At 35.2% G+C, this 24,338-nt stretch overlaps 4 protein-coding genes and 7 non-coding genes across 12 annotated transcripts; 6 read left to right on the plus strand and 5 right to left on the minus strand.

Annotated features, from left to right (window-relative positions):
• Positions 1-3,834: 3,834 nt before the first annotated feature.
• F46C8.16 lies at positions 3,835-4,016 on the plus strand. The gene has a single exon (NR_071515.1). It is a non-coding gene; the product is annotated as an Unclassified non-coding RNA F46C8.16 (non-coding RNA).
• A 598-nt stretch (positions 4,017-4,614) lies between these two features.
• Positions 4,615-4,753, plus strand: F46C8.17. The gene has a single exon (NR_071516.1). It is a non-coding gene; the product is annotated as an Unclassified non-coding RNA F46C8.17 (non-coding RNA).
• On the minus strand, positions 4,647-4,785 carry F46C8.18. Its single transcript, NR_071517.1, has one exon. It is a non-coding gene; the product is annotated as an Unclassified non-coding RNA F46C8.18 (non-coding RNA).
• Positions 4,786-4,897: 112 nt separating this feature from the next.
• F46C8.9 lies at positions 4,898-5,041 on the plus strand. The gene has a single exon (NR_071518.1). It is a non-coding gene; the product is annotated as an Unclassified non-coding RNA F46C8.9 (non-coding RNA).
• Positions 5,042-5,330: 289 nt separating this feature from the next.
• F46C8.3 (US6) lies at positions 5,331-7,193 on the plus strand. Its single transcript, NM_076871.2, has 6 exons — positions 5,331-5,437; positions 5,493-5,654; positions 5,715-5,806; positions 6,476-6,557; positions 6,608-6,712; positions 6,954-7,193. Exons 1-6 carry the CDS (start codon positions 5,333-5,335, stop codon positions 7,011-7,013), a joined length of 606 nt encoding a protein of 201 aa, NP_509272.1. The 5' UTR covers positions 5,331-5,332; the 3' UTR covers positions 7,014-7,193.
• A 335-nt stretch (positions 7,194-7,528) lies between these two features.
• Positions 7,529-12,492, minus strand: ceh-14 (LIM/homeobox protein ceh-14; the record flags this gene model as incomplete). Its single annotated transcript, NM_076872.4, has 10 exons — positions 7,529-8,542; positions 8,587-8,664; positions 8,713-8,848; positions 8,899-8,982; positions 9,534-9,616; positions 9,676-9,764; positions 9,809-9,925; positions 10,991-11,095; positions 11,153-11,243; positions 12,387-12,492. 10 exons carry the CDS (start codon positions 12,490-12,492, stop codon positions 8,376-8,378), a joined length of 1,056 nt encoding a protein of 351 aa, NP_509273.1. The 3' UTR covers positions 7,529-8,375.
• Positions 11,473-11,621, plus strand: F46C8.10. The gene has a single exon (NR_071519.1). It is a non-coding gene; the product is annotated as an Unclassified non-coding RNA F46C8.10 (non-coding RNA).
• Positions 12,493-14,314: 1,822 nt separating the features above from the next.
• F46C8.15 lies at positions 14,315-14,517 on the plus strand. The gene has a single exon (NR_071520.1). It is a non-coding gene; the product is annotated as an Unclassified non-coding RNA F46C8.15 (non-coding RNA).
• Positions 14,518-16,226: 1,709 nt separating this feature from the next.
• Positions 16,227-17,552, minus strand: dpy-7 (Cuticle collagen dpy-7). Its single transcript, NM_076873.7, has 2 exons — positions 17,393-17,552; positions 16,227-17,213 (listed from the first exon to the last, which is right to left on the minus strand). Exons 1-2 carry the CDS (start codon positions 17,546-17,548, stop codon positions 16,413-16,415), a joined length of 957 nt encoding a protein of 318 aa, NP_509274.1. The 5' UTR covers positions 17,549-17,552; the 3' UTR covers positions 16,227-16,412.
• Positions 17,553-17,568: 16 nt separating this feature from the next.
• glb-16 (GLOBIN domain-containing protein) lies at positions 17,569-19,893 on the minus strand. 2 transcript variants are annotated; one of them, NM_076874.8, is made up of 8 exons: positions 19,779-19,893; positions 19,410-19,489; positions 19,012-19,124; positions 18,813-18,952; positions 18,555-18,765; positions 18,241-18,500; positions 18,070-18,195; positions 17,569-17,992 (listed from the first exon to the last, which is right to left on the minus strand). In NM_076874.8, the coding sequence occupies exons 1-8, from the start codon at positions 19,887-19,889 to the stop codon at positions 17,894-17,896; spliced, it is 1,140 nt and encodes a 379-aa protein (NP_509275.2). In that variant the 5' UTR covers positions 19,890-19,893; the 3' UTR covers positions 17,569-17,893. The 2 variants fall into 2 exon arrangements, 1 of the variants encoding a protein (NP_509275.2); NR_132546.1 differs by having other exon boundaries at positions 17,894-17,992; positions 19,012-19,489; positions 19,779-19,889.
• Positions 19,894-22,285: 2,392 nt separating this feature from the next.
• On the minus strand, positions 22,286-22,495 carry F46C8.14. The gene has a single exon (NR_071521.1). It is a non-coding gene; the product is annotated as an Unclassified non-coding RNA F46C8.14 (non-coding RNA).
• Between the last annotated feature and the right edge of the window lie 1,843 nt (positions 22,496-24,338).

Here is a 24,338-nt window from a genome sequence, read left to right on the forward strand (position 1 = left end):
CGGCATTGGTTTTGAAAAACAATTTGTTTCTTTAAGAATCAGCTCTAATAGCCGTAAGGGTGCAAAACTAATAGAAACTGAGAAAATATTAAAGGCTGCAAGACTAATTTTCAATAGTATCGTAGGAGTTTGAGACTATCAGAATAGGAGAACTACGGTTATTTTGAAAACTGTAGTCTATAGAAAAATTGTAGTGAAATCGATTTACAGATTGTTATCCGAAAGAGCAGCATTTTAAACGAAGAAATACAACTCTGCCGATAACAAAATTGTTTTACTAACATCTTACCTGGTTTTGAGCTAATCTCAATTAAATAATTCAAAATATTTTTTTAAATTTTCGCTGGCTATATTTCTTGTTATTTGAAACCTTCCTGAAAAGCGCGATATAATTGTGTACAGTGTTATTCCTAGCATTTTCCATGTGTTATTTATTTGAAAACAGATTATCAGAAAAAACCACGGCATTTATAATTGCTCTTTTGTTGTAATGAAGCTAATCAACCAATTCCTTTGCGGTGTTGTTTTCTGTTGAACACATGTTCTTTGTCTGTCACTCATTGACATGTTCATTCTTCATTTTCGCAACCTACTACAAGTAACATCTTCAAAAACAAGCTCATCGTTCTCATGCTCAAGAGTTTGCCTCCCACTTACCTGCACCATCAAAAACCAGCGTGAGCGTCTGCCAAACGCACCTGTTTGATGAGCCTGACCAACGCAATAGCCTGCAGTTGCGTCACTAAGGGGCAAGTCTTATGGACGGACCTCAATGTTTATTGAGAATGAAGAGCTCTAGCAGACCCTTTATTTTTATTACCATTGCCATTTTGGGTGGTGTATGTTTTTGTAGCGTATAAACTAAATGATGACGGTATGATTTGTCTTTTGTCCAAATGTATGCTCTAATTCTCCACGTTAACTGAGTTAATATTCTTTTGTTGTGGCATTCATATCAAGCGCAAGTGAATATTAAACTTTGAGAAATACCGAATTGGTGAATTTAAATAATCAACTCGAAACCTTTTATTATTTTTGATGGTTCAATTTGTTATTATAACATTTTTCAACTTCTGAATCTTTTTGTTGTACTCTTAGTTTATTAACCTTTTGGACATTGTGTTCTGATTTGCTGGTTTCTCTTTATTTTTTGGAAAAATATTTCTCTAGAGCCCAGCAGTGTTAATCCACATCAATCGCTTCTCCCCTTTTGTGGATTATATAGGACGACTGGTCAAATGAATTTTTGTGGGTAGCGAAAAATTTCCAAAAATATTTTGTTTTTTTAAGTTTCATTCTTCTACATTTATTTTGATTTTATTAATGATGCTCATTTCAAACAACACAAATGCCCATTTGTAACTAAAAAATACGAAAAACGTATAAACAATAGAGGAGATATAACAAATAGAACAAGGAGTACATTCCTATATTTGGTAGGGTTGGCTGGTTTTATTTAATTTTGGAGGGTGTCAAAAGTTTCACCCAGTTTGAATGTAGTTCTTGTTGCATAGTACTATTATTTTTTTATTGAATTGTCCGTCTCTGACGTTTTGAAGGAACTATTACATAGACTGGCAAAAAGCTCAAAACAAACACTGTGTTTTTAATCGTAAACTGTATCTTATCAGTTCGCAAATCAAAGCTATTTTCTTCTTTATTGTTAATTATATAATTTTTATGCAAATATATTAAAAACCAAAGTTGATATTTTTATCGATCTGGCCTATTTCATGTAACGGTAGTCGGATTTTAGTCTCAGTCAAATCTCAGCAAACTTTTTAAATAATGTTACTATTTCAGTTGTTGCACACACTACACCCGACATCATTTTTACAAGGTATTTAATACATAGAACGGAGAAAGTTACCTTCTTTTTCTACCTAAACCAACTAAAAATATATTTTAATTAATACATTAAAAGCTGCAAGAAAAGCTTGCAAAAACAAATGTATCCCTATTATGATCAGAGCGCTTTTTTCTTTGTTTTTTTTTCTTTTGCTTTATCGATACCCAAATTAAAATGCAATTATTTAATATTTGACACGCCTCAAAAAGTCATTTGTTCTAAAAAATTTTTTTGAGAATTTGGTTTCATAACCGTTAGAATTTACACACGGTCTTACGCTGACCGAAAATTTACTCTACCTTCTGTCAATTTTTAACAGTTGTCATTTTAATGTTACAAAACCAAATCCTGTAAAGCTTGCTTCAAAGGAGTACCTCAACACCAACAAAACACCTTTCATGAGAAGAGATGCAATCAATCACTCATTTTTTACCTTTTTCATCAATATTTACTTGGACCGTTCCCCTTATTCCAACACCCCATACGATGATGAAAGAAACGGTCCGACCCAAAAGTCATCGGTTTGAGTTGTGTTTGCATAACCCTACTACATTTTTTTATCGACCCCTCTCAATATTACACCATCATCAGGCAGTCTTGTGGGTGTGTGTATGTAGACCACCATCACACGGAACCTTTCCCCCAGGCAGTTTGTGTGTGCCGGCATGCGGTAAAACTGCTGCCCAGTACCCGACAGGTGTTCTTGTCATTCGTGTCGACTATCCCATTCAACAACATTTGATGTGTTCTGCTGCTCGTTTTCGTTCTCATTCAAGATTCTCATTTTGAGCATTGTTTTCATCTAATTATCCAATGAGTTGTAAGTTTGTCGGTTTTTAACGAGAATAGGTTTTTGGTAGAAATTACAAGGCACTTCATTTTATCTGTTCTTACACTTTTAAAAATTGATTAATCAGTGAAAAAAATAAATAATCACTAGTAATATATATATATATATATATAAGAAATATATATATATGAATAGAAATAGAAATCTTTTTTGATTAATTTGAAAAAAAAAACTTTCATTCTGGCGCAACCATACCTGCCTGCAATAAAATTTGAAATTTACTGTACGGTAATTCATCCATCAGTTTTTATTTTAGATGATCAACATCGGCAGTGGTTATCCTATTAAATTAAATTCTAAAAGCATTGTGTTGAAAAAAACATTTTTATATTTTCAAATTTTTTAGTTTAAATGTTTATGATTTTGCGCTATTTCGATCAATTTTCAGAAAAAATTGGAAAATTAATTTTCAAAATAATTGCAAAACCAGAGAGCATTAAAATCCATTAGACTGTTTAGTATGACATCAGATTAATTTTCCATTTTTGCCATACGATTTACCTAGTCTAATTTTTCATTAATATTGTACTTGGCGATAATTCTGTAAAGGTTACATATTCAGCTCAAAATCTTACATCACATTACCAGGATCAACTTTACAATTGTAATTATATTTCTTTAAAAAAAACATCTTAAACTTTTCCCTGAAATTCCAAATTAACTTTTTGCGTATAAATATCTTAATTCAGAACCTAAAATTATAATATTGACTTCAAGAATCCCTGCTTCAATTTTGTTTATTTTGCAATGAAATGATCAGAAAACGCATTGGCAAAATTAATGGCTCAATGGAAAAATCAGGTTTGATGAATGTGATAAACAAAACGTGAGAGATACATATATAAGATGTGTAAATCTAGAAATCTTGCCACCTCAATCCGATTCGGATCCCATCAAATCAGCTTGTAGCGCGTCGCCCTCACTGAGCTCGTGGGCCACAACGCATGTCTCCCGCTAATGTTATTTTTCCACCAATCTATAAACATATCCCATCATTCTTCTCATTGGGATCTTCTTTTTCCTCCATTCATTTTTCTCATATCTTTTCGTCGCCCTCGTCTTTCTTTCTTCTTTTTTCTCTTCTTTTTTTCCACTTTCTTTTCTTATTATCACAAAACTTTTTGGTGGTCAGCTGTTTTGTGTGCTCGAACCCAGTCAGCAACGCGTCGTCTCCGATCCACCGCATCCATTGTCATTATCTCTAATCCTTCGGTCGGGAGGGTCCGTGCCGATGCATCCGTCGGTCGGGCACAAGGTTTACACACCCTACCCCTCATATATTTCGCTTCGGTAATTCGTTTTCTTTCTATGACACCGCTTTTTTAAATCTACGGTTTCCACTTTTTCGCGTATCACTCTTATCTTATTTGCGTATCAAGTGTCGGTTTTCAAATTCCAGTAGTTGAAAAACCAGGGTAAAATGTTGAAAACCACTCCTGTAGTGACAAAATAACCAAATATCATAATAAAACTTTTAAAAATTTTGAAGAAAAACTTTTATAAACAGTCAAATAAGGATATTACTCAGTTTTTGTCACTCGTCGTCGATCAAAATTGGTTTTCGTTTTTTTTGTTTTCTTCAAAAATTTATGGTTAAAAAAAAAAAAATTACTGTGATATTTGTTCATCTTAGCACTATAGAAGTGGAATTTCACATTTTTCCCACTGACGCTACTCCATCTCAAAGCAAGCAAAAATATGTAGAGAGGATATTAGATCCACCGGCTTCATTTGGCTTTTTATTTTATACGCCGGTAGTAGATGATTTTATGAAGACAACTTGATTTTAGACTACAGAGATTTAATAAGCTTCTCGTGAAGTGTTTAGAACCACCCAGATTTTTGCCAATTTTCCAAAAACAGGGAACATTTGTCCCTGCGTCCAGAAAAGTAGTGCCCATTCAACTCATAACTTCGAATAAATGCACATATTCCCGACCAGCAACTCCCTCGAGGTTCACGAGAACGACCAAAGCAAACTCACAGATTTTTCTTGAAGAGCCCAATTGGCTCTAAAACGAGAAACGAGGACCTATTAGGCGGGTTCGCCCATCTTTTTTGAGCATATTGCAACTTACCAAAGTCAATGTGAAATTCAGCGTTCCTGCAATTCTAGCCGAATTTATTTGTGAAACGGTTGAAATTTCAACATTTTGTAGTAACATCTAGCATGTTTTGAAAATTTATTTTCGTTAATCGTTAATTTTTTTAAAATAACTATTTCTGGTATTTAAGGTGGAGAAAATGGAAGTAGGAATTCACTAGTTTTGTTTTTCCACGTGAAAATGCAATGTAGACTGAACCGTTTTGTTGATTCACATGACTTCTATCATTTGTGAGAATCATATTTCGATTGCAGATCTTGCATCTAAATAAGTGAAAATAAACATTACTTTAGAAAACGTAGATCAACCAACATTTCGGTCCCGACTCGCGGAACATTGATAAATGGCCTAACCTCTCACTTCACACTTGATGCTCAAAACTTTGGCGTGTACCAACCATAATCTTTGTTCCACTCTTTTTTCTTATTGCTTTTTTCTTTATCTGTCATATCATCTTCATATCTCTTACAGTGCTACATTTTTTACATACCTTTCTCTTTTTTCTATTAGTAGTATCAAATTTCAGTAATGGGCAGCGGCCAGAGCATGAATCATAGTCCTGGAGACATGATGGATCACCACCAATACCCTGATATGAACATGATCTTCAAAGGAATCCCAAAAATGATTCAGGTAATTTTTAATGAACAGTATCTAGAAGACAACTAAAAATTGATTCCCAATTTAGGTCGCAGATGACATGCACAGAATGACAGATTATATAATGGATCTTCGTAACCTGACAATTGCTGTTTTAGCTATTTCTGTCTTTGGACTGATTTGCTTTATGATTTTAAAGATTGTGCACAACAAAAGTTCAAGGCGAAAGCGCCGCTCGATACAACGACAGGTGCCTACTGCAAAAAAATCACGGCGAGATAGGTCGTAATGAAAAATTTATATGTTTCAGATAGAAGAAGGATATCCACCAGCTGCCCCGAGATACTATTACTCTTCGCAGTATGCTCCAGAACCATGGGACCGACCAAAACACACATACAGGTACTGATAAAAATGATAAATGATGAATTGTAAGCTTTTGAGCAAAATTGCAAAACGGCTAAAGTTGAAAATACAGTTAGCTGATAAATTGCCACATTAAAAAAAGGTGACCAAGTATTGCTCGAACACAAACAATTTATTCGTGTTTATTGCATGAGTTGCAAGTTTTATATATCAACTGGTTTGTTATATCAAATTCACAATTTCATGATTCAGTAATTGTTTTGTATCTTAGTTTTAATAGGAATATTCCACATTTTTTAAACTAAAAACGACTAAGGTAACGGAATGATATTTGAGAGAAAGCAACTTGTCCCGTGGGACGTTAAAATATTTGCTATGAATTTGATTTTTTAAATTTCGGAATCATTTTTTATTTTATTCAATTTTATTTATTTATTTACTATTTCTTTGACTTGAAATGTGAGAGATTCTTTCACTTGAAATATAATCATAAAATTAATTCAACAAACGACCAGTGTCTTTCAAAGTTAGGAAAAAATATTGTTTTATATGTATTTACATATAAAATTCTGAATGAATGACATCATGGATCAAATTAGCGTTCACTGTCAAAAGTGAGCACATGAGATGTCGGCCGCTATAGTTTTTTTGCCGTAACTGTGTTCATCTAACCAAACTAAGTTAAAAATAACCAATATTTTCCAGTCCATCCATTGAAGAGAAGAAACAACTGGAATGCAGGAACAGCAGTCCGGAGTTCAAAGGAAACGGTTCTGTCAATTACAAGGTACGATTTCGTTTCTCTTAATGACTATCTTGACCAACTTAATTTATCAGCCATACACGAATGAGTCAACGGAGATGTCACCGGAAAATGAGAAGAAAACGTCATTGAGCAACGATATGTCACATCGGGGAGCTACAACCGCCAGTGTACCAAAGGTAATAATTGACTCGGAGAACTATTTCTGAAGCATTCTCCCTCGTCAGTCAATTTTTGTCAGCTTCGTCTTTTGTACTACCCCTCCGTTGCCTTGTGATAAGTCTTTGACCCTTCTAACTCTTCTTCCCCGGCCGAGAGAACCATTCCAGCTTTTTGATATTATCCCCATTTTTTGTTTCATTCGATTTTTGTTTTGAATGATTTCTTGTATCAGTTGTCAATAGAAATGTTTAATTCCAGAGGTCACTAGATCCAGTCAAGTTAGTGGTCGGTGATCTTCCATATGTTGATTCGTCATGATTTGCTCAAATTTTCAAGTGATCAAGTTTGAAAATTGTTCGAAAAACTCTCATTTTTATGTTCTGTCATTTTGTTTTACCGTTTTTTTTAGTAATATATATAAACTGAAACCCTCAATCCTGATGATGCCAAAATTTGTTTTTGTATTGATTTTTATTGAATAAACGTTGATGTACGTTTTGAAACATTAAACCTTAAATTAATTTTTAATTTTTAAGATTATTCATTCAGTGAAATGTACCAGGTTTATGACTTTCACATTGTTTTAACCAATGGTTTTGAACCACATTTCCCAGAAAACAGTGTCTATTACCAATACTCAGAAATTTTAAAAATACTATAATATTCAGCTCCTTTGACACGTAAATTTTAAGATCGTGTGCCGTATTTCGGGATTTTTGGAAAAATGGGTATCGCCCAATTTTTCGATTGTTGAACGAAAATTAACTGCATGTGATCATTATACATACACGATTTAAAAGAGAGAGAGAGAGAGAGAGAGAGAGAGAGAGAGAGAGATTTTATTTTAAATTTTCATAATTCCATATCAAATTGATTGATGGGTTTTATTGGTTCGAGATGTGCATTCATTGGTGGCAAATTTATACAATTCCTGTCATGATTTATTAAAAGGTATATGGCAAAATGATTTGGCAATTCGATGATCGGATATTAAACACTGATGGGAGGGAAGGGGGGGGGGGGGGGGGTGGCGTGGGGTGAGAGAAAAGTATGAAGAACACCATCAATCATACATTTCGAAATAAGTGTTACACATCCACCATTGATGAAGAATGAATGGTCAAGGTGTCGAGGGATACGTAACAAGTGTTTAGAAGGAGAGGAGTGGGGGCCTCACACGAATATTGACTATGAGATGTATGAAACGAGCGAGCGAGGGGGTATTGGAAGAAGCAAAACGGGCAAGGGACCTATTTATTCAGAAAGTGGTGAAATGTTGAAAACTGCGGTGCATGGGCAAACAGCTGTGATGAAACGAAAAGAGAAATAAAGAGATATACGAAAACAGGGAATAGATAAGGTTTTTGGCAAGAGAGAAAATGTTTCAAGCATGTCTCATGGCTGTTTGGTGAGTAGGGGGTCGTCTATTTTGTGAGGTAGAGTACTTGTAAAGTTATATGATTCCAGGAAACAGTTTCTGCTCAAATATCAAAACATCATCAAAGATTCAAGACCACTAATAAAGATTTTGTAAGATATTCCTCACAATTGTGGCTACATTAATTCAAAAACCATTTCTATATTCTACATATTATACCATTCGTTACTCCAAACCGGAACGTTGTATCAAGTATCAAATTAAAATGTAATCGAAAACTAGAGTTTTTGTTTTTCTCCAGTTCAAATGTACTGTGGAGTCATGTGTGGGATTAACTGAGATTCAGGAGGAGGAAGGTTGTAAACATTAGTCGATAAAGATAATGGGGTTGAGAAGTTGGTTGTTAGAACACTCGGAGTTGTCATGTGCATTGGAGGTGGATCGGTAGATGGGGTTTCGTTTCGGTAGTCTGAAAATGTTAAACTTTTTCAGTTTATATTCATATTCCCTTACATTTATCAGGTGTCTGCTCTCTGGAGTGAAAAAGGTAATTGCTCTCGTTCCCATCGTCCATTGGGTGATCCAGGTATACTGCAAAACAAGAATGAAAAGCTTAGCGATAAGCTTCAAATTTCTCACAGTAATTAGGGCTCTGCCCGTTGATACTCTCGATAGGAGAGTTGCTGTCGCTTTCTGCACGATTTGAGGACTTCCACCGGCGACCAGCGTCCTTCTTCAACCGTTTCTCTTTGGCTCGACGATTTTGAAACCAAACCTGATAAAAAATAAAACATTAGCGAAGCCGCTTGATAAGGCAAGTGCTACCTGAACAACTCTCATGTCAAGTCCAGTTTCTGAAGCGAGTTGTTCTCTGACATGTCGAGCTGGTTTACTGCTAGTTTGGTATGCCTGAAATAATAAATCTAAACATTTGAAATAATACATCTATAGTTATATTGAAGTGTAGAGCAGATTTCCTATTAGTCGTGCACTCAGAACGACGAATTAAAAAGTAGTCTAGTAAGTTCTATTGGCTTTGTACACGTAATGGTCTAATAACTCTGCTCAAATTGTTGAGAACTTTTGTTTAAAACAAGTTATCTTAATTATCACTTGCAACACTTATAATAAAAGTATGGATCGCACCTGAAATTGCTAAACAGACAATTCCGGATGTTTCGATTGTATAGTAATATTATATTTTATATTGTAATGTTTTAAGGAATACGAATTTATAATTGGTAACACTAATATTACAGTAAATTGTTTCTGTTGTGAAATGCTCACTCACTAAAGAATCTGACAAGCGGATTGCACTCAATTCTATTACAAATGGCGCCAGAGTGTTGCGGTTTTATGTGGCTCTTGTCAATCTACGGCGCTGTCTTGCTTTACAAAAATGATTTGCTTTATTTTATGACTTCACCTCATCAATGATAAAAACAGTGGAAAGAGCTCACCTGCTTCAAGGTTTCTAGACTCTTGGCGGAAATCGTAGTCCGTGGTCTCTTGTTACTACCATCGCCTTCTAGTTCATTGCAGTCTGGAAGCGAGACTATTGAGAAAAATCGAGTAGCTCTTTATGGAGGACTGATCACTTACGTTTATCTCTAGCCTGCTCATAATCGTCTTTACACACGAGTCGCGCATCGTCGGCAATCAAATAAAACTCTTCTCCGGTTTCAAGAGATCTGAAAAAATATGCAAGTTTCAGAGCAATAAGTTTAAAGTTTACCGTTTGCAAATAAAACACTGAAAACATTCAACATGGTAGACATGATTCGATGCTTTTCGAACAACATGGTCCGGGACGATGCCTTCATTGCAGGAGGAGCATTTGGTACCGAATTTTCTGAAGTTATGAGTTTTGTAAATGAAAAAAAAGAAGACGAATGCAGTTCAGCTATCAAAACTTACAATGCAAAAATTGAAACATTGCACTTGAAAAAATAACGTTATGGGTGGGTTTGGTAGAAACGAAAACTATTAGTACGAGTAATTTCATGAACAAACTCATTTGCTTCAATGTACAAAATTATATGTATTAAGATTTTATTCAATCGAATAATAAATTCTACAACTATAACTATTTTGACAGATGTATTCTAATTTTCTTTTGTTTTTTATAAATGACATAAATGACAAGTAAATATTTCGGTTCACATATAGATTTCCAAAAAAGAAAACCCATGTTATTTGAAAGTTTTTCGATGTTTTTGTTCACTCTTAAAAACAATTCTTCTATGACTTCTGATATGACTTCTGATGATTTCAAGGTTGAGTATTATAAAAATATTTTGAATACTACTGAATCTGAAACTTTTTCATTAAACTCGATCAAAAACGTTTTGAGAACTTTCCGGAAAAATTCAAAAGTTTTTTTTTCACGGAATGCTTTCCTATTTTTAAGAAATTTAAGACCGTAATAAATAAAATTATCAACCTTATTGGAGCAAGTTTACGGTAACGCACTGAATAATTTTCAGATTAACTTTTTTTTTATTAGAGTGATACTCTGCAACCATATTTTTTGTAGTCATCTATTTTTAAAGAAAAATTTTAATCTGAAGTCAGAGAGCTGTGATATTATATTATAAAAGAAAATTGAACGTTTACTCAAAAAAACCTTTTAAATTTTTATTATTATCATTGAATGTTTGAAATCGTTCTCTAATTTTTTATTCTAAGATTTACCAAAAAGCTATCCCCTAGTTTCCAAGTTGAATTTAAATTCTATTCTTCTGGTTGAAAATGTTTTCGCACCAAATATTAAAAAAAAAAAAAACATAAGCTTTCAAAGACAATGTTTTGTTATCATACACTTCTCCGTTCTATTTCAAAATATGTGAGTAAGAAAGCTAAAAAGCCGCACTACGCATTTCTGTGATACCAAAAAAAGCTAAAACTACCATCTTACTTGTAAAAGTGTGCCCGGCAATACATAGAATCTTCGCGCAGGAAACATGTCGCACCAAGCTCGTCTTTACACGTAGAACATCGGAGGCATGATGAATGATAACATCTGAAAAGAATGAAACTTTGTCGAGAAAAAAATACTAGAGAAGAACAGTGAACCCACCTTCCGTTGACCTTTGAAACGAACCGATCTCTTATTTTCTTGTCACAAAGCGAACAAATGGCTTCTTCGTTATTCGGATGGCCTGCATTAACTGTAATAAATAATTCAACTTGTTTCATATAGCGGCGTGTCGGCTAGATACCCATTCTTGACACATATTCTTGACACATGCTTTATGCTTGACATTCTCCTTGTCTTGTCCATTTTCCCTTGCTACACACTAAACCTTATATATTCTGTCATAATATTGTTGACTCCTACTGTTTTTACTTAATTTGTGGCTAAACAGGTTGGAGGAACAAGAGAGAAAACAGGAGGAGGGATATAACGAACCTAACGGTAATTCAATGCTCATCGCCAGAAGCTTGCAGGTGTGCGTCCTCCCCATAAACTGCTAAAGGTACGGATGATGCGCGGAGGTGTGACCAACCATTAAAATATCAAATTTCCAGAAGAATGATGGTCCAGTATTAGCAAAAATATTATGCTATTTTTGTTGCTCAGAGACACAGAAAATACGAACACGAGGCCCGAAACGAGGTATCCGAGAACGCGCGAAAAGGTGTGATAGGTTTCGAAAAACGTTTCCAGTGTGTAATATTGAGTCACAATAGGCAAAAGGATGGTCAACTAAAAAAACGCGAGGAGAAGAAAGTGATAAGCGACAAAGGCCACTGCCGTTGGCTACTGTTATTGTAATATGAAGTATGAGAGAAAAATGGTGTAGTTGTCGGTAATGTTCAAAAGGACAGGAAGCGAAATGACAAGGATGGACTTTTTTCTTTTCTTTTTGTCGTATGACTTAAGAATATGGGGAATACGTTTTTGCTTATGATTCTGAAGTATGAAATGTTTTCACGAAATGGTGTTGAACTAATTTTCTAGATGTTTACTAAAAAGTCCCTTGTCCCGGTTTTAAGGGGTTTGTGATTAAAAAAACAAATTTGCAGCTCAACAGCTGGCATTCTCTGAAAAAATCAATTCTTCACACTATGCATTTTGATAAATACGAGCAATATATGGTACTTGTTTATTAGCTGTTACCCAATATGTTTTCAGTGTATAAAATTCTATGATGTCAACACGTAAATAACCATGATTGCTCCTGCGTCTAAAATACAAAAAGAAAACATTTTTAATTTTTGGAAAAATTGAAAACATTTCGGGGTACAGATACAAAAAATACCTATTTATTTTAATCGAGTATATCCGAAGAATATGTTTCCAAACCTACCATTACTAAAGTCTTCCTGCGGAGAAAGAAGCCCGGTGCTGCACATCACGATATGATTGTCCAGCTCATCGCACTCGCCAAGAGTCAAAATGTTGTGTCCCAGCATGTTTGTTGAAAAAGGCCTCTGAAAATAAACATAGCGAGTCGAATTCGGGATAGACGATTCTGACGATTTAGTTGAGGTGAATATTTAAGCGAAACCAAAGATATAATGTAATTTATTTTCTCTTTATTTTTGTTTATTATATGAAAACAAAAAAGAAAAAGAAAGAAAAAATTTGATTAGCTAAAAGTCTAATTTCAGAAAAAAAAAGTATTCATGAAAAAAAAACCGCACGCTAGCTTGAATAGCTAATGAACTTTTATAAAAAGCCTAGTCAAATGTTTCAGACTCATGATCAAACTCGTATGGAAAGTTAAGAAAAAATGTCGTTAGTCGGTTCTTGAGACTACGTGTATGTTATGCTCCACGAGCCATGAATGTCCCGAAAATAAAGTCCCGCCCATTTCTTGTCTCACGCCAATGAGCGGGTAAGAAGCCATGCTCTCTTGTGCATTTCTTAGCTCTGGGATACGATACATCTCCCGAAACAATGGATTCAAACCTAAAGTTCACTAATTGAATGTTGCTCAAATGACTTATCACATCTAAGCAAATGTTTTACAGAAACGGCCGCGAAAATAAGAAGATTGTTTTTATCATCGATAAATTCAGAAATCCTCTCAAATCCGCTCGTTCCTCGTGATTTTCGGAGCAATAGCATCTTTCCAAAAAACTTTGTTTATATTCTACTTTCAAAATGATTGAAAAAGTGCAAAATTTGAAAAAAGAAAGAAACATTTCAACTTAATTGATGTCAAAAGCAATTAAGAGAGGGTGTCCTAGTTTCATTAATATTGCGTGCTTTTTGAAATGAAATGAGAAAATGAAATGATCAGTTAGGTCAAGAAAAAATTAAATTGCGGCATGAACATGTTTTTGTGGATTATTGCATTATTAGAAACTATTGAACTTTTCATGAATGGGTTCCTTTTAAATGGTAAAAAAAATACTTTAATGAATAGAAAATTACAGTTGCTCATTTTAAATGAAAACAATTGTTGAATTTTCAGGAGTAGAGTTTCAGAATGAAATATCATCTTGGAAACAATAGAATTAACAGAAATTCAACTTGAGGAGCCTAACAGTAGTAAACATTGATCTTAAAATACAAAACAGTCGAAACTATGAATAAGTAAAATATAAACTATTTAGTAAAGTAACCCGATGATTGAATTTCATGGAAGTTTTAAAAATACAAAAATAGCTTCAAAATGTCTATTCAAAAATTATCGTCAAATATACGTATTACCGTATTAGTATTGTTTCTATTAAGCTTAAATCTTTACTGCTCTTATGTGGCAACTCATATCTTGAGTTTTGGATTCTATTCAAATTTGTTAAACTATTGGAATATCAAAAGCACACATATTTGGCACTTGTTCCGACTGAAAATGTTCCGACAAAGCAACAACTTTGAGCTTTCAATGTTCAACAATTGTGGTACAAGACTACTAGAAAAAGTTCTTATAAATTATTTTACTTAATAAATAACAAAAATAAACATGAAACAATGTAAGTTGGTAATGTTCCGGTTGATCATTTTTATAGCAATTTCTGTGTGAGTTTCTTTTTCACTACTTCTATCATTACAATAATATGTGATAGTATATTGCTTGTATTTGTCTAGACTAAATTATTATAGGTTCACGATCTGCAGACTGCTTTAGTACTTCTTTTTTGGAAATGTATGGTGCCTATCCCAAGCTTTAAGCCAACCTAAGAAAACATTGATAATTTGTCTGCTTAACAAAAGATCAGAAGTTTACGAAATAGTTAATTAAAAGTAATATAAACCAATGCTGCTCTCAAAAGCAGACAAGACAACGTGCGAGAGCACATCCATTATCCGGCTTGCAGGCCAGGATAGAAGCGCTTCAAAATTAGGTAATAGCTGGGTCTCGGCTCTCGTCCCGAAAAGCTGCCACCAGTCTTGATATAATGACGTCGTCGTGCTGCTGCTCTCTGCCTTCGTCCATCAACGCGCCAATATGGTGCGCGTATACGGACAATGATCGGTAATGGTTGAGGGGAGGGGAGGCATGGATGTATTTTAGAAGGGCAGCTGACAACATGTTCGCAACAAATTCTGCTCGTCATAAAATTGGTGCTAAAATGTATCAATTAAGTTATGGAGAGTGACTGGGCAGCCGGAAGGAGAATCAATTCGTGAGGAGACAGGAAAGTGAGGGAAAACTGTTGGTCTTGTTGTAAAACTTAAGTTTTTTCTGATTCATTCTTTTTCTTCATGGTTCATGACTGAACCATTTAGCATAAAGATGTGAGCATTTGATTTCCGCATTGTAAAATATTTTGTAAACCGATTGACCGTGCCCGGCACCCAATGTGTTGAATCAGTTTGTTTTCAATCGGCATCAGCTAGCATGAACAGTTTAACAGTTACAAATATAAAAATTTCTTAGTGTAAAAAGTCAAAAAATATTTTGCGATACAGTTTTCATCAAATGATTTAAAAATTCCCAATTTTAATTTTTACTTAAAAATGTAAAAATGTGGAGGAAATGATTAAAGATTTCCTTTGCGCCAAAATGACTGCATATCATGATAACACTTTTCAAAAAATGTAAGTATATTTTATTTCTAATCAAAAAACGGGGGAAACTCACTTTCCGACTTTTTTTGAAAATGATCGATCAAAAAGCTTTCTTTCAAACTTTTGTTCTAATGATGTTTAAAATATTTATATTCCAACATTTCAGGCGTTCGGAAGTGCCTAAGATTTCTCGAAAAGTAAAGTTACCTCAGTTTTCCAGCTTCAATAATATCACTTACTGACGTTACTCCATTTTTGTTTATACTATTTTATATCTGCATCTCAGACATTGATGTATACAGTTTTGCAGAAAAGACTTTCTTTACAATTTGGATTTTTTGGCTCTTGACTTTTGTAAACATGTAAACCAAATTAAAAAAAACTAAATATTAATCAGCTTTAACTTAATGCAATTTTTTTGGAAAATAACACGTTGAGTAGATACTTCAGAAAGTTATTTTCTCACGTACACTATATTAGCATTTAAAAGACCGTTTTTTTAAAATTATACCATTTTTTACGATGTCCCAAATTTCATACCAACGTTATTTTTTCAAGATAAGAATGGAAACAAACAGTCTTGAGTTGTGTTTTTTCCTAGCTTCTGGAAATGGAATACATGGTGAACAATCATAAAATATTTACAACTTATGACTTGTCAGGAAACTGAATTATACACGCGGGACGCGTCAAAAGACAAGAAAGCATCACATCTTGTCATTGAAAATGTATCAGAATGGTTTAATTTTGTGTTATATAATGTTGTTTTCTTTATAGTGTAAAAGAACTCCACAGAAGTCATAACCCATATCATAAGCTATTTTCATGGGTAGAACCCACTAATGGTCGAAACATATAATTAAGCTCATTTTACTTAACACCCCTCGTTGCTGCAGGTCATTACAGTAGTCAGAACGATATTCTCAGGGATCTCCTATCTTTATCCTCTGTGGTATGTGCGCGAGAGTCATGTGGATGTTGTCTGCCCTGACAGCCAGCTGCCTTTCCAGTCGCCTTCTTCTCCTTGTTTTATGTCTTCGAGTTTACGACCGTGGCCGTTAACCCTTGAATTTCCTATTCAATACCTTTTGGCTTTTGCTTCATGTGTCTATGCGTATGGGTTGTACCGAGTCTGAGACATGTATGCTTTATTTCTTGTCAGATACTCAAAATTAGTTTTCGAAGAAATGATTTATTACACAAGCAAGCACATTAATAAATCTGTAACGACGTGAGTGGAATGATTGAAATGGCAAAACAAAATTAAACGGGGCTTGAATTATACTACGATAGTTGCTTTAACATTGATATTGGTTTTTCGGTGACTACCAATCATCAATAAATCATTTCAAAAAAAAAGAGAGAAAGGGATTTATTTCTTTCCATAACCACCACCAGAATAACCACCACGTGCTGGCTTCTCGGGCTCATCATTGGTATCCAACTCGGAAACGGACGGGGCAACAATCTCCTGAACTCCGCAAGATGATGGGCAATGTCCTCCTGGTTCTCCGGAATCTCCTGGTGGCCCGAATGGCCCCGGTGGTCCTGGCTCTCCCCTTGGTCCTGGTGGTCCTGGTGGTCCCATTTCTCCAATCGGTCCTGGTGGCCCACTGTTCTGAGATGGCAATCCATTCGAACCTGGTGGTCCTTTTGGTCCTCTTGGTCCTGGTGGACCTGGTGGCCCCTTAATGCCAGTTCCTCCAATCGAATCATCTCCTGGTGGTCCTTTGATTCCCGGCTCTCCTTGCTCTCCTGGTTCACCTTGTGGTCCAGCATCTCCAACGCGTCCGGGCTTTCCTGGTCTTCCTGGAAGACCTGGATGTCCTGATTCACCAGTCTGTCCTGGACGTCCAACTTCTCCCTGTGGTCCTCGAGTTCCTGGTGGGCCAGCCGGACAAATTACGCATGGGAATGCTGGTTCTGGATCGAGTGGTACATCAAGCCCATCAAGTCCAGGCTTTCCTGGTCGCCCATTAGCTCCATCCATTCCAGGTTCTCCACTAACTCCTGGTGGTCCAATTGGCCCTGGTGGGCATCGTAGTTGAACACAAGATGTGCATTGTTGGTTGTCGGATTGAGCACTATCACTTCCGTATCCCCCATATTGTCTTTTGATTCTTCCATTGCTCTTCACCAAAACAATGTCATGCCAAATGTTGCGAGCAACGAACTGGAATAAACTATGGTTGTTTTTTGTTTTCATTACTTCTCTACTAGATCTCCAAGTTTTATTCTCTGATTTTTGTTTTTTTTTTCATACATTTTCTACATCTTCTACTTATTTTGCTTGCACATCTAGTTTTCACGCATTAGTGTTCACGCATACGTTCACGCATACGCACCACCAACCTTGAAGGAGCCCATTCTATTTTGAAGACGTTCGTGAGCCTCGTCCAACTGAATGCTGAGCATTGTCAAGACTGCTCCAAGAATGAGCACACTGGCAATGCTGAGTGACACGGTGGCTTTTGCCACGTGGTTGGCCCCCGAACTGGGCTTCTCCATTTATCTGGAACAAAATGTAAGAATATTCTTAAAAATTGTTTCATTCAGAATGAATCTTGTTTTGTTTTCACAGAGCGGTAGAAAAAATATTTCGAGTTTTGACAAAAAATATAAATTAAAAAAAAGAACAGGGTGTGATAAATGAATTGAATTGAAAAGAACATGGATTGTAGAAAACGGAAAGGTGGATGAAGGTGGAGTGTATCTGTTAAATAGGTCAGTCTTTATCGACACAATAACCCAATTATCGGAGATAAGAAAAGATTCCAAACGAGAAGAGATGAGTACATGCGAAAAAGGAATGTAGAATATAAGGGATGTGTTGCGAGAAATCGTGGAATGAGATTACAAATAGATTGTTCCCGAGAGGTCACTGATGTCTCCGTTACCGCTGCTGCCGCTGCCGCCGCTACCGGAGAGACTTTCGATCACACGAGCGTCCTTCTGAAATGTGTACAGTTGCAAAACGTTGGATAAGAACATTTATCAACTAGGAATGCAAAAATCCTATTAGAACTCACAGGCGTCAGAGACATTCTTGCAAATGGGCATGCCAACGGTTGATTGGAGCTCGTGGATGGTTGGTTGGAGCTCGAACACTCACCATTTCCAGACGATGCAGTTGTTGCTGAGGTGGATGCCACATTCTTAAACTAAACATCTCTAAAACTTTTTGAAACATTCGAACTAACGTCTTCCAATAGCTGCTGCGTAGCGTGGTGCAAAACCGTGTTTTTTTTCATTTGAGCTTCATGGTCAGTTTTTCTGTTCTCATCAAATCCAGCTCTCATCTGATCCACCAAGCAAGCGGTAAAAATTACCCAAGCCTGTCCAGCTCCCGGAAGATCTCGCACTGCCTCTTGCGCCAGTACCACATCAATCATCACTTCTCCAAACTTTTCCCAGTAGTTTCCAGCAAGACCATATGGCTTCAAGATGCTATGTGCACGTCCTACAAATGAGTATATTTAGCAAAAAAAAACCCTTCTAAACATATGCTGCATACCAATTACTCTCGGGTCGTTTTCAGAGCTAGTGTCCGTTCTCTTCGACTTTTCCACATCAAAATTCTTTATGACAGAGTCAATCATTTTCACACAGTTTTTTGAGTGATCCCGTAATGTGGAAGTAGTTCCACGTGACATTGCACATAGAAACATCCTCGTCGAGAACATATCTCTTATGTTTGGCAGATTTTTCACGAGCTTGTCAAAAACCTGTAGTTTTATTTTTACTATGAAACTCATCTCACAACGAAGCTTACTTCTTCAAAAACATTTTCCACTCTTTTTCCTCCGTTTCTAGTCTGTAGTCGGTGCCAGGTGAATCTGATTGCACGCTTCTGTATTTTGCTCAAGCGAGTGTCGTAGATGTAGTGTTTCAAGGCAGGCGTCGGTGGTGCTGCTGGAATAGAAGTTCGCAATAATTGGAAATAAAAAAAAAATGTTTCAAACTAAAATTACCTTGTTGTTGTAAATCATAGATACTTGGCATACTGCTGCTTTTTCTTGCTTGCTTGCCGTCTTCCATGTTTGAGTCGACCGATCCTCCACCAGTTTTCTTTCGAACGGTCCGGCTAGAACTCACGCTTCGCATTATGAAAATGTGAAATAACTACGGTATTTTTTCATGATCATAAAATAATGTCATGCTTGTGATTCCCTATGCCATATGTGTTTCTCGCAACAGAAAAAAAGATAACGAGGTGCCAGATTGACGAATTAGTTGTGGGCGACAGGCGATGTAAAGACAATATTTAATGGGTTTTAAGAAATGGTCATGCTGATATTGCACGAAACTTTTAATCAAGGAAGTAAATTTTCAACAAAAAAAACTTCAAAAATCAACAATCTAGTAATACCTTCGTTTCGGCCTGAACTGTGAAGATTCTCCCCCGCGGTCATCTCCTGTTGGGCTAGACTCGCTTCCTCTCCAGTTTGCCTTTAAAAAAATCATGGTTCTTATTAGTTTTTCATGGGTTTCTGAATTTTCAATTGGTAGGGAAATTGATAGAAATGTTCTTTTAGGTTTTTTTACTTGGTTACTGAACGCCTTACTACTAATTCTTTGGTTTAATTAGTTATAGACTGATGTTATGCATTTATATACATAAGTAGTTCCAAATAGTTTCAAAGCGTTAATTTTGAGAGGAACTCTAATAAAGACGGTTTTTAAGACATTTTTTTTGCATTAAAAAAAACTGAATAGAATCCCGAAGATCCCAACAGACCTGTGCATTCGATTGTGCAGCTGCATCGGCTGCCAAGTGCTCATCCTTCTCCTGCTTCTCAAGCTCGTGCAGAAGTCGCCGACCACGAACAATTTTTGCAATAAGAAACATATCTGAATATGTAAATTGAATATGAATACTTGGTTCTTAAGGTCAAAAGATGATGTAAAAATAAAAATAGAAAAACTGGAATGAGGACGAGGTGGGAGGTGTAAATCGGGGAAAAGTAGACATGATCTTCAAGTATTAACGGATAAACATATCGAAAACGTTTCGCAGTGCTCGTCAGAAACTAAGAGTATTTCTATGGAATACAGCTGCTCACTGAGCACAACGGTGTTATAAACATATGCACATTTAAAAATTCGAATTATACTCGAGTCTAAAATACAAAAATCTTGCCTAGGATATAAGAACCACAATCTACCAAAAATATCTGCATCTACTCAACAACTTTAGTATTCTGGCAGCAAACGTGCATGAAAAGGAGCACAAAAATTTTATTCAGAAATTCGTCACTGTCAATTACGTGTAATGGACTACATCGTTTTATAGTGGGTTCTTCGGTTATTTCGAGATTGTTCTTGATATTCTGAATACATTTTCTAAGATATTAAATCTTAAGTACATATGAAAAAATGTGGAGCCTACAATAGATTTCTCTATTCAACTGAATTTTGCAAACTTGAATAAAACTTAAAAACAGAGTCTGCAATTGACTTTTAAATCTCATCTCAGAATAAAATATGTAAATTGTTAAGCAAAGTGAAAAACTCAATTTTTTGTTTTAATCTATAGCAAAACCAAAAGACCCGAACTATATTTTTAAGAACTTGCTTTGCCCAACCAAAAGCCATTTAGAATAAACCCAGTTGATTTAGATGGCATGAAGAATTTGTAAAAAGTGTTTCTAAGTAATGCAAATCAAATTTAAAATAAAAATAGAATAACAATGCAGAAGAGGAAGAAAAACAAATTGTGACTGACCGGAAGCTACCCGGGTAGAAAGATAATTTCACTTCCGTCGCCAGGTATTTTGCTTGTCTACTACCTCCATACGAGTAACCACGCATGTCCCACCAAAAAGAACTCGTCAGTATTTGCCTATTGAGCATTTCGTCTCTAAGATTTGGCCGCGGGACCCGATGCAGTGAGAGTGCATATAACAAAGAAGTTAACGGTGAATCGATGCACTAATTGAAGCCATTAGCATTCAGAATGTTGGAAGACTTCAGGTGGGGCACGGCTACTCTTTTTCTTTCTTCTTTCTCTCACGGTGTAGTGAATGAACGACATGGCTGGGAGAGAGAAACGAAGAGCAACATGGACCACTTTTTTCCACTGCTTCTAGTTTTTTCTTCTGTTGCTTGTGTTTTTTGTTTCTATTTTCATTACAAGGCGGACCTTGCAGACAGATTTACCGCCCGCCCGCTCACTAGTTTGTTTGTTTTTTTTATGATTTTGGATCTCGTAAATTGCAGTGACAAGCATAGACCAATCTACCTGAACGATGAATCATATTCAATTTTAAATGCATACAATTCTTCGAAAATGGGTTAAAATACGAAACAAAATATTGAAGTTTTGATAGAAAACTCTGACTTCACCCAAAAATTGTATTCAAAACCTAAAATCTGACAGGGCACACATTCATTCGGAAATATAAAATCAAAACTAAAAGAAACTTAAAGTTGATTAAAAAAAACAGTAATTAACTACAAAAAAGTGTAGATTCACCAATGTGAACATTGTATTATACGAACGATTTTTTTAATTGAGTAAATTCGCGAAAACTCGTTGCAACTGAACTGTATAATTTTATTGTTAAGCCAGGGTCTTGGAGAGGATAAGAGATAAATTAAAACTCTAAAATACAAAAAGAACAAAACCACGTAAGCAATATGATCAAATTCTAAGGGGCGGTACGGAAGACAACGAACAAAAAATTTCAAATTTCCTGTCGTTCTGCACAATATTTCTTAGAAAATGAAATGGCAAAAAGAGATGAAACAAGGAAAAAATGGAATTGGAGTCGGAGTTTGCGGTGAAGAAGTTGATGAGGTGCGCAAGTTTTTCAAATCCATTTGACTACGCAAGAGATGGGCTACATTTTCTACCGTGCTTCAAGACCAAGAAAATTTTAAATAAGAGAGAAAGATAGAGAGCAAACTAAAGAACGAATCTAAGCTACAAACAGAATAACGATGAAAGTTGAGAGACAGATTGAGAAAAAAGTGTTGAATCTAAAGAATGAAGTTCGACGCACCGAACTCGCTAATTTTATTCGAGTTTGCAAAAACAAAGAAAAAGAGAAGGACGGCGAAACAAATGAAGTCATTTTCTGTCTTGACGGACCACAACTAGCGAGTCGTGAGGAATCGGTTTCTACTATTATTCTTATTCTCTTTCTTCTCCGCCTAGTGGCTTCTCACCAACACCATCATTTGTTTTTTATCGTGAAAAATGTCTCTCCATTCTTGGTTTCCAAAAATAAAGTAGCATCTAATTAAGACAAAAACATCAAATACAAAGAGCAAGTGAAGAAAAAGTGCACATTTTTATCCTTTTTTTTCTGCATTCTGTATCTGTTAAATCAAAAATTTTGCCAATTCTTTATGTTGCAGCAGTTAGAATACAAACTTGTTTTCTTTAATTAAGATTTCTCCTAAAAATTAAACGCGTTAAAATATTGAAAATGGGTGGCGAGTACCATTACAAATATTGTTAAATTGTGAACATTTTGAGTCTTTACAATTAAATTGTCCCAAAGCCCTTTTTTAAGACATGGAAGTTTGTCAATGTATTACCGCTGGGTAAAATGCAGAAGTTTTTTGAAGATAATTTTATACAAGCTGAAAATCTCAGACTAACATAGCCAAGGTCAGGAGAGAAAGCAGGTGAAACTAATTCTTCAAATCAAAATGACGATGTCTGGCACAGCAGTCTCCGAATTTGTAGTTTATTGTCCACATGCTATATTAGCGCTTCACACTTTTCCGGAAGCATTGTAGTTTTCGAAACAAAGAAACTTATGTTATTAATTCAAAAACCACAAACTCTATTGAGATGCGAGATCCTGAATTAATTCAAATCACTGGACTGTGTATGTGTGTGTGCAATGAATCTTTGTACTAACAAGACAAGGGGCTAGTTCCTGGATGAATTCAAAATGCGGGAGGTAGCGAGAAAACATGTGGGTGTCACTTTGACAAGAAAGGTGACATGAAAAATGGGAGAAAACGCTAACGGAGAGGCAATGTCATGTACCTGGGAAACGTTCACGACCAAGAAAAAAGTTCAAAGTTTACAGAAACACTTGTTCAAATTTTAGTGTCTTGAAAACGACGGTTACGAAAGAATGGGAAGCCAAATGTAAAATAGTAGTTCTAAAACTTTGTTCAAATATAATTTAAAAAAAAAAAAACAAAATCTAAAGTAATAATATTTAAGAACATAACATTAAAAAAAAAAAGAGAATTACATTTGTAAGTGTTGAAATTACAATGCACACACATACAGATTTCGAAGAAAAGTTTTTACGAACAACTAACTATGAGCAACATGTATGTTTTCACAAAAAAAACCCTTCACAATAAAATCAATAAACAAAAAATGCTAATTTTTCTGCTGAAAATAAATTCACACGGTCAGATCAAAGAAAAGTTAATCAGAAGGTTTTCAAAGTGCGGGAAAATTGAATTGCTCCAAAAGTGATCTAGGAAAAATTTCTTTTGTGAAACACACAGCAAACATCACACAAGTTTTGGAATGGGAACAGTTGTTTCTGAAACCTCTAATTTTTTGGTTTGAAAGGAAATGGAAAACTTATCGAACAAGAATTGCAAAAAGAGTTTTTTTGGAATGAAAAAACACCAAATTATTACAAATTTTATTTTCGTGCCGAATGAATAATTACCATTGCTTACATTTGTTTATTTTTCTGAAATTTCAAACGTCAGGTTTATTAACATGGGGTCGAAGTCATTTTAATGCATATTGTGTTTTCTTCATAGATAAGTTATGCCTTTAACATATTACCTCTAAAACAAAACGTTGTACTGAAGTAAAAAAGTTTCATTCATAAAGGTATAAATTTTTAACAAATTTTTATAGACTTTATATGTTTTATATTGCTTTTATAGGCTTTTATAGGACTGGGTAATGATTATGATTTTTAATACCTAATATTGAATTTTAGTCTACACAAAAAAGTTATCCTCTCAAAAAATTAATAATTCTTTTTGAAGATACGAAACTGATACATAAATGAGCCTGAAATTTTTTAAGTCAAAACATGAAAAAAAATAGACTGAACAATTTCGAGGTAAAAAACTGAACTATAGAAAAAAACAATGAAAAAACTTTAAGATACATATACTTCACCAACATCGAAAAAAGGAACAGCGAACTTCAGCCGTGAACAATTAGGCCCAAAAACAGAATTCTAATAGACTTATCCCAGTAGCTCGTGACTCACAAGTCAACAGACTTTTTTTTTGAATATTGCCAGCATCATATTTCATATAGCCTCGACAATGGGCAAAGCTCCCAAGACAGGAA

Source organism: Caenorhabditis elegans, chromosome X (genome assembly GCF_000002985.6).
Source record: "Caenorhabditis elegans chromosome X".
NCBI classification, from domain to species: domain Eukaryota; kingdom Metazoa; phylum Nematoda; class Chromadorea; order Rhabditida; family Rhabditidae; genus Caenorhabditis; species Caenorhabditis elegans.

Bases quoted from the DNA above. Each gene is read 5' to 3' on its own strand.
- dpy-7 (NM_076873.7), bottom strand. From the start codon at position 17,548: ATGGAGAAGCCCAGTTCGGGGGCCAACCACGTGGCAAAAGCCACCGTG. The intron at 17,214-17,392 runs GTTGGTGGTGCG...AGTTTATTCCAG, and splicing joins ATAGAATGGGCTCCTTCAAG to TTCGTTGCTCGCAACATTTG.
- glb-16 (NM_076874.8), bottom strand. From the start codon at position 19,889: ATGTTTCTTATTGCAAAAATTGTTCGTGGTCGGCGACTTCTGCACGAG. The intron at 19,490-19,778 runs GTCTGTTGGGAT...ATTTTTTTAAAG, and splicing joins CTGCACAATCGAATGCACAG to GCAAACTGGAGAGGAAGCGA. The intron at 18,196-18,240 runs GTTAGTTCGAAT...GTTTAGTTTAAG, and splicing joins CGCAGCAGCTATTGGAAGAC to AATGTGGCATCCACCTCAGC.
- F46C8.3 (NM_076871.2), top strand. From the start codon at position 5,333: ATGGGCAGCGGCCAGAGCATGAATCATAGTCCTGGAGACATGATGGAT. The intron at 5,438-5,492 runs GTAATTTTTAAT...TTCCCAATTTAG, and splicing joins GAATCCCAAAAATGATTCAG to GTCGCAGATGACATGCACAG. The intron at 5,807-6,475 runs GTACTGATAAAA...AATATTTTCCAG, and splicing joins CGACCAAAACACACATACAG to TCCATCCATTGAAGAGAAGA.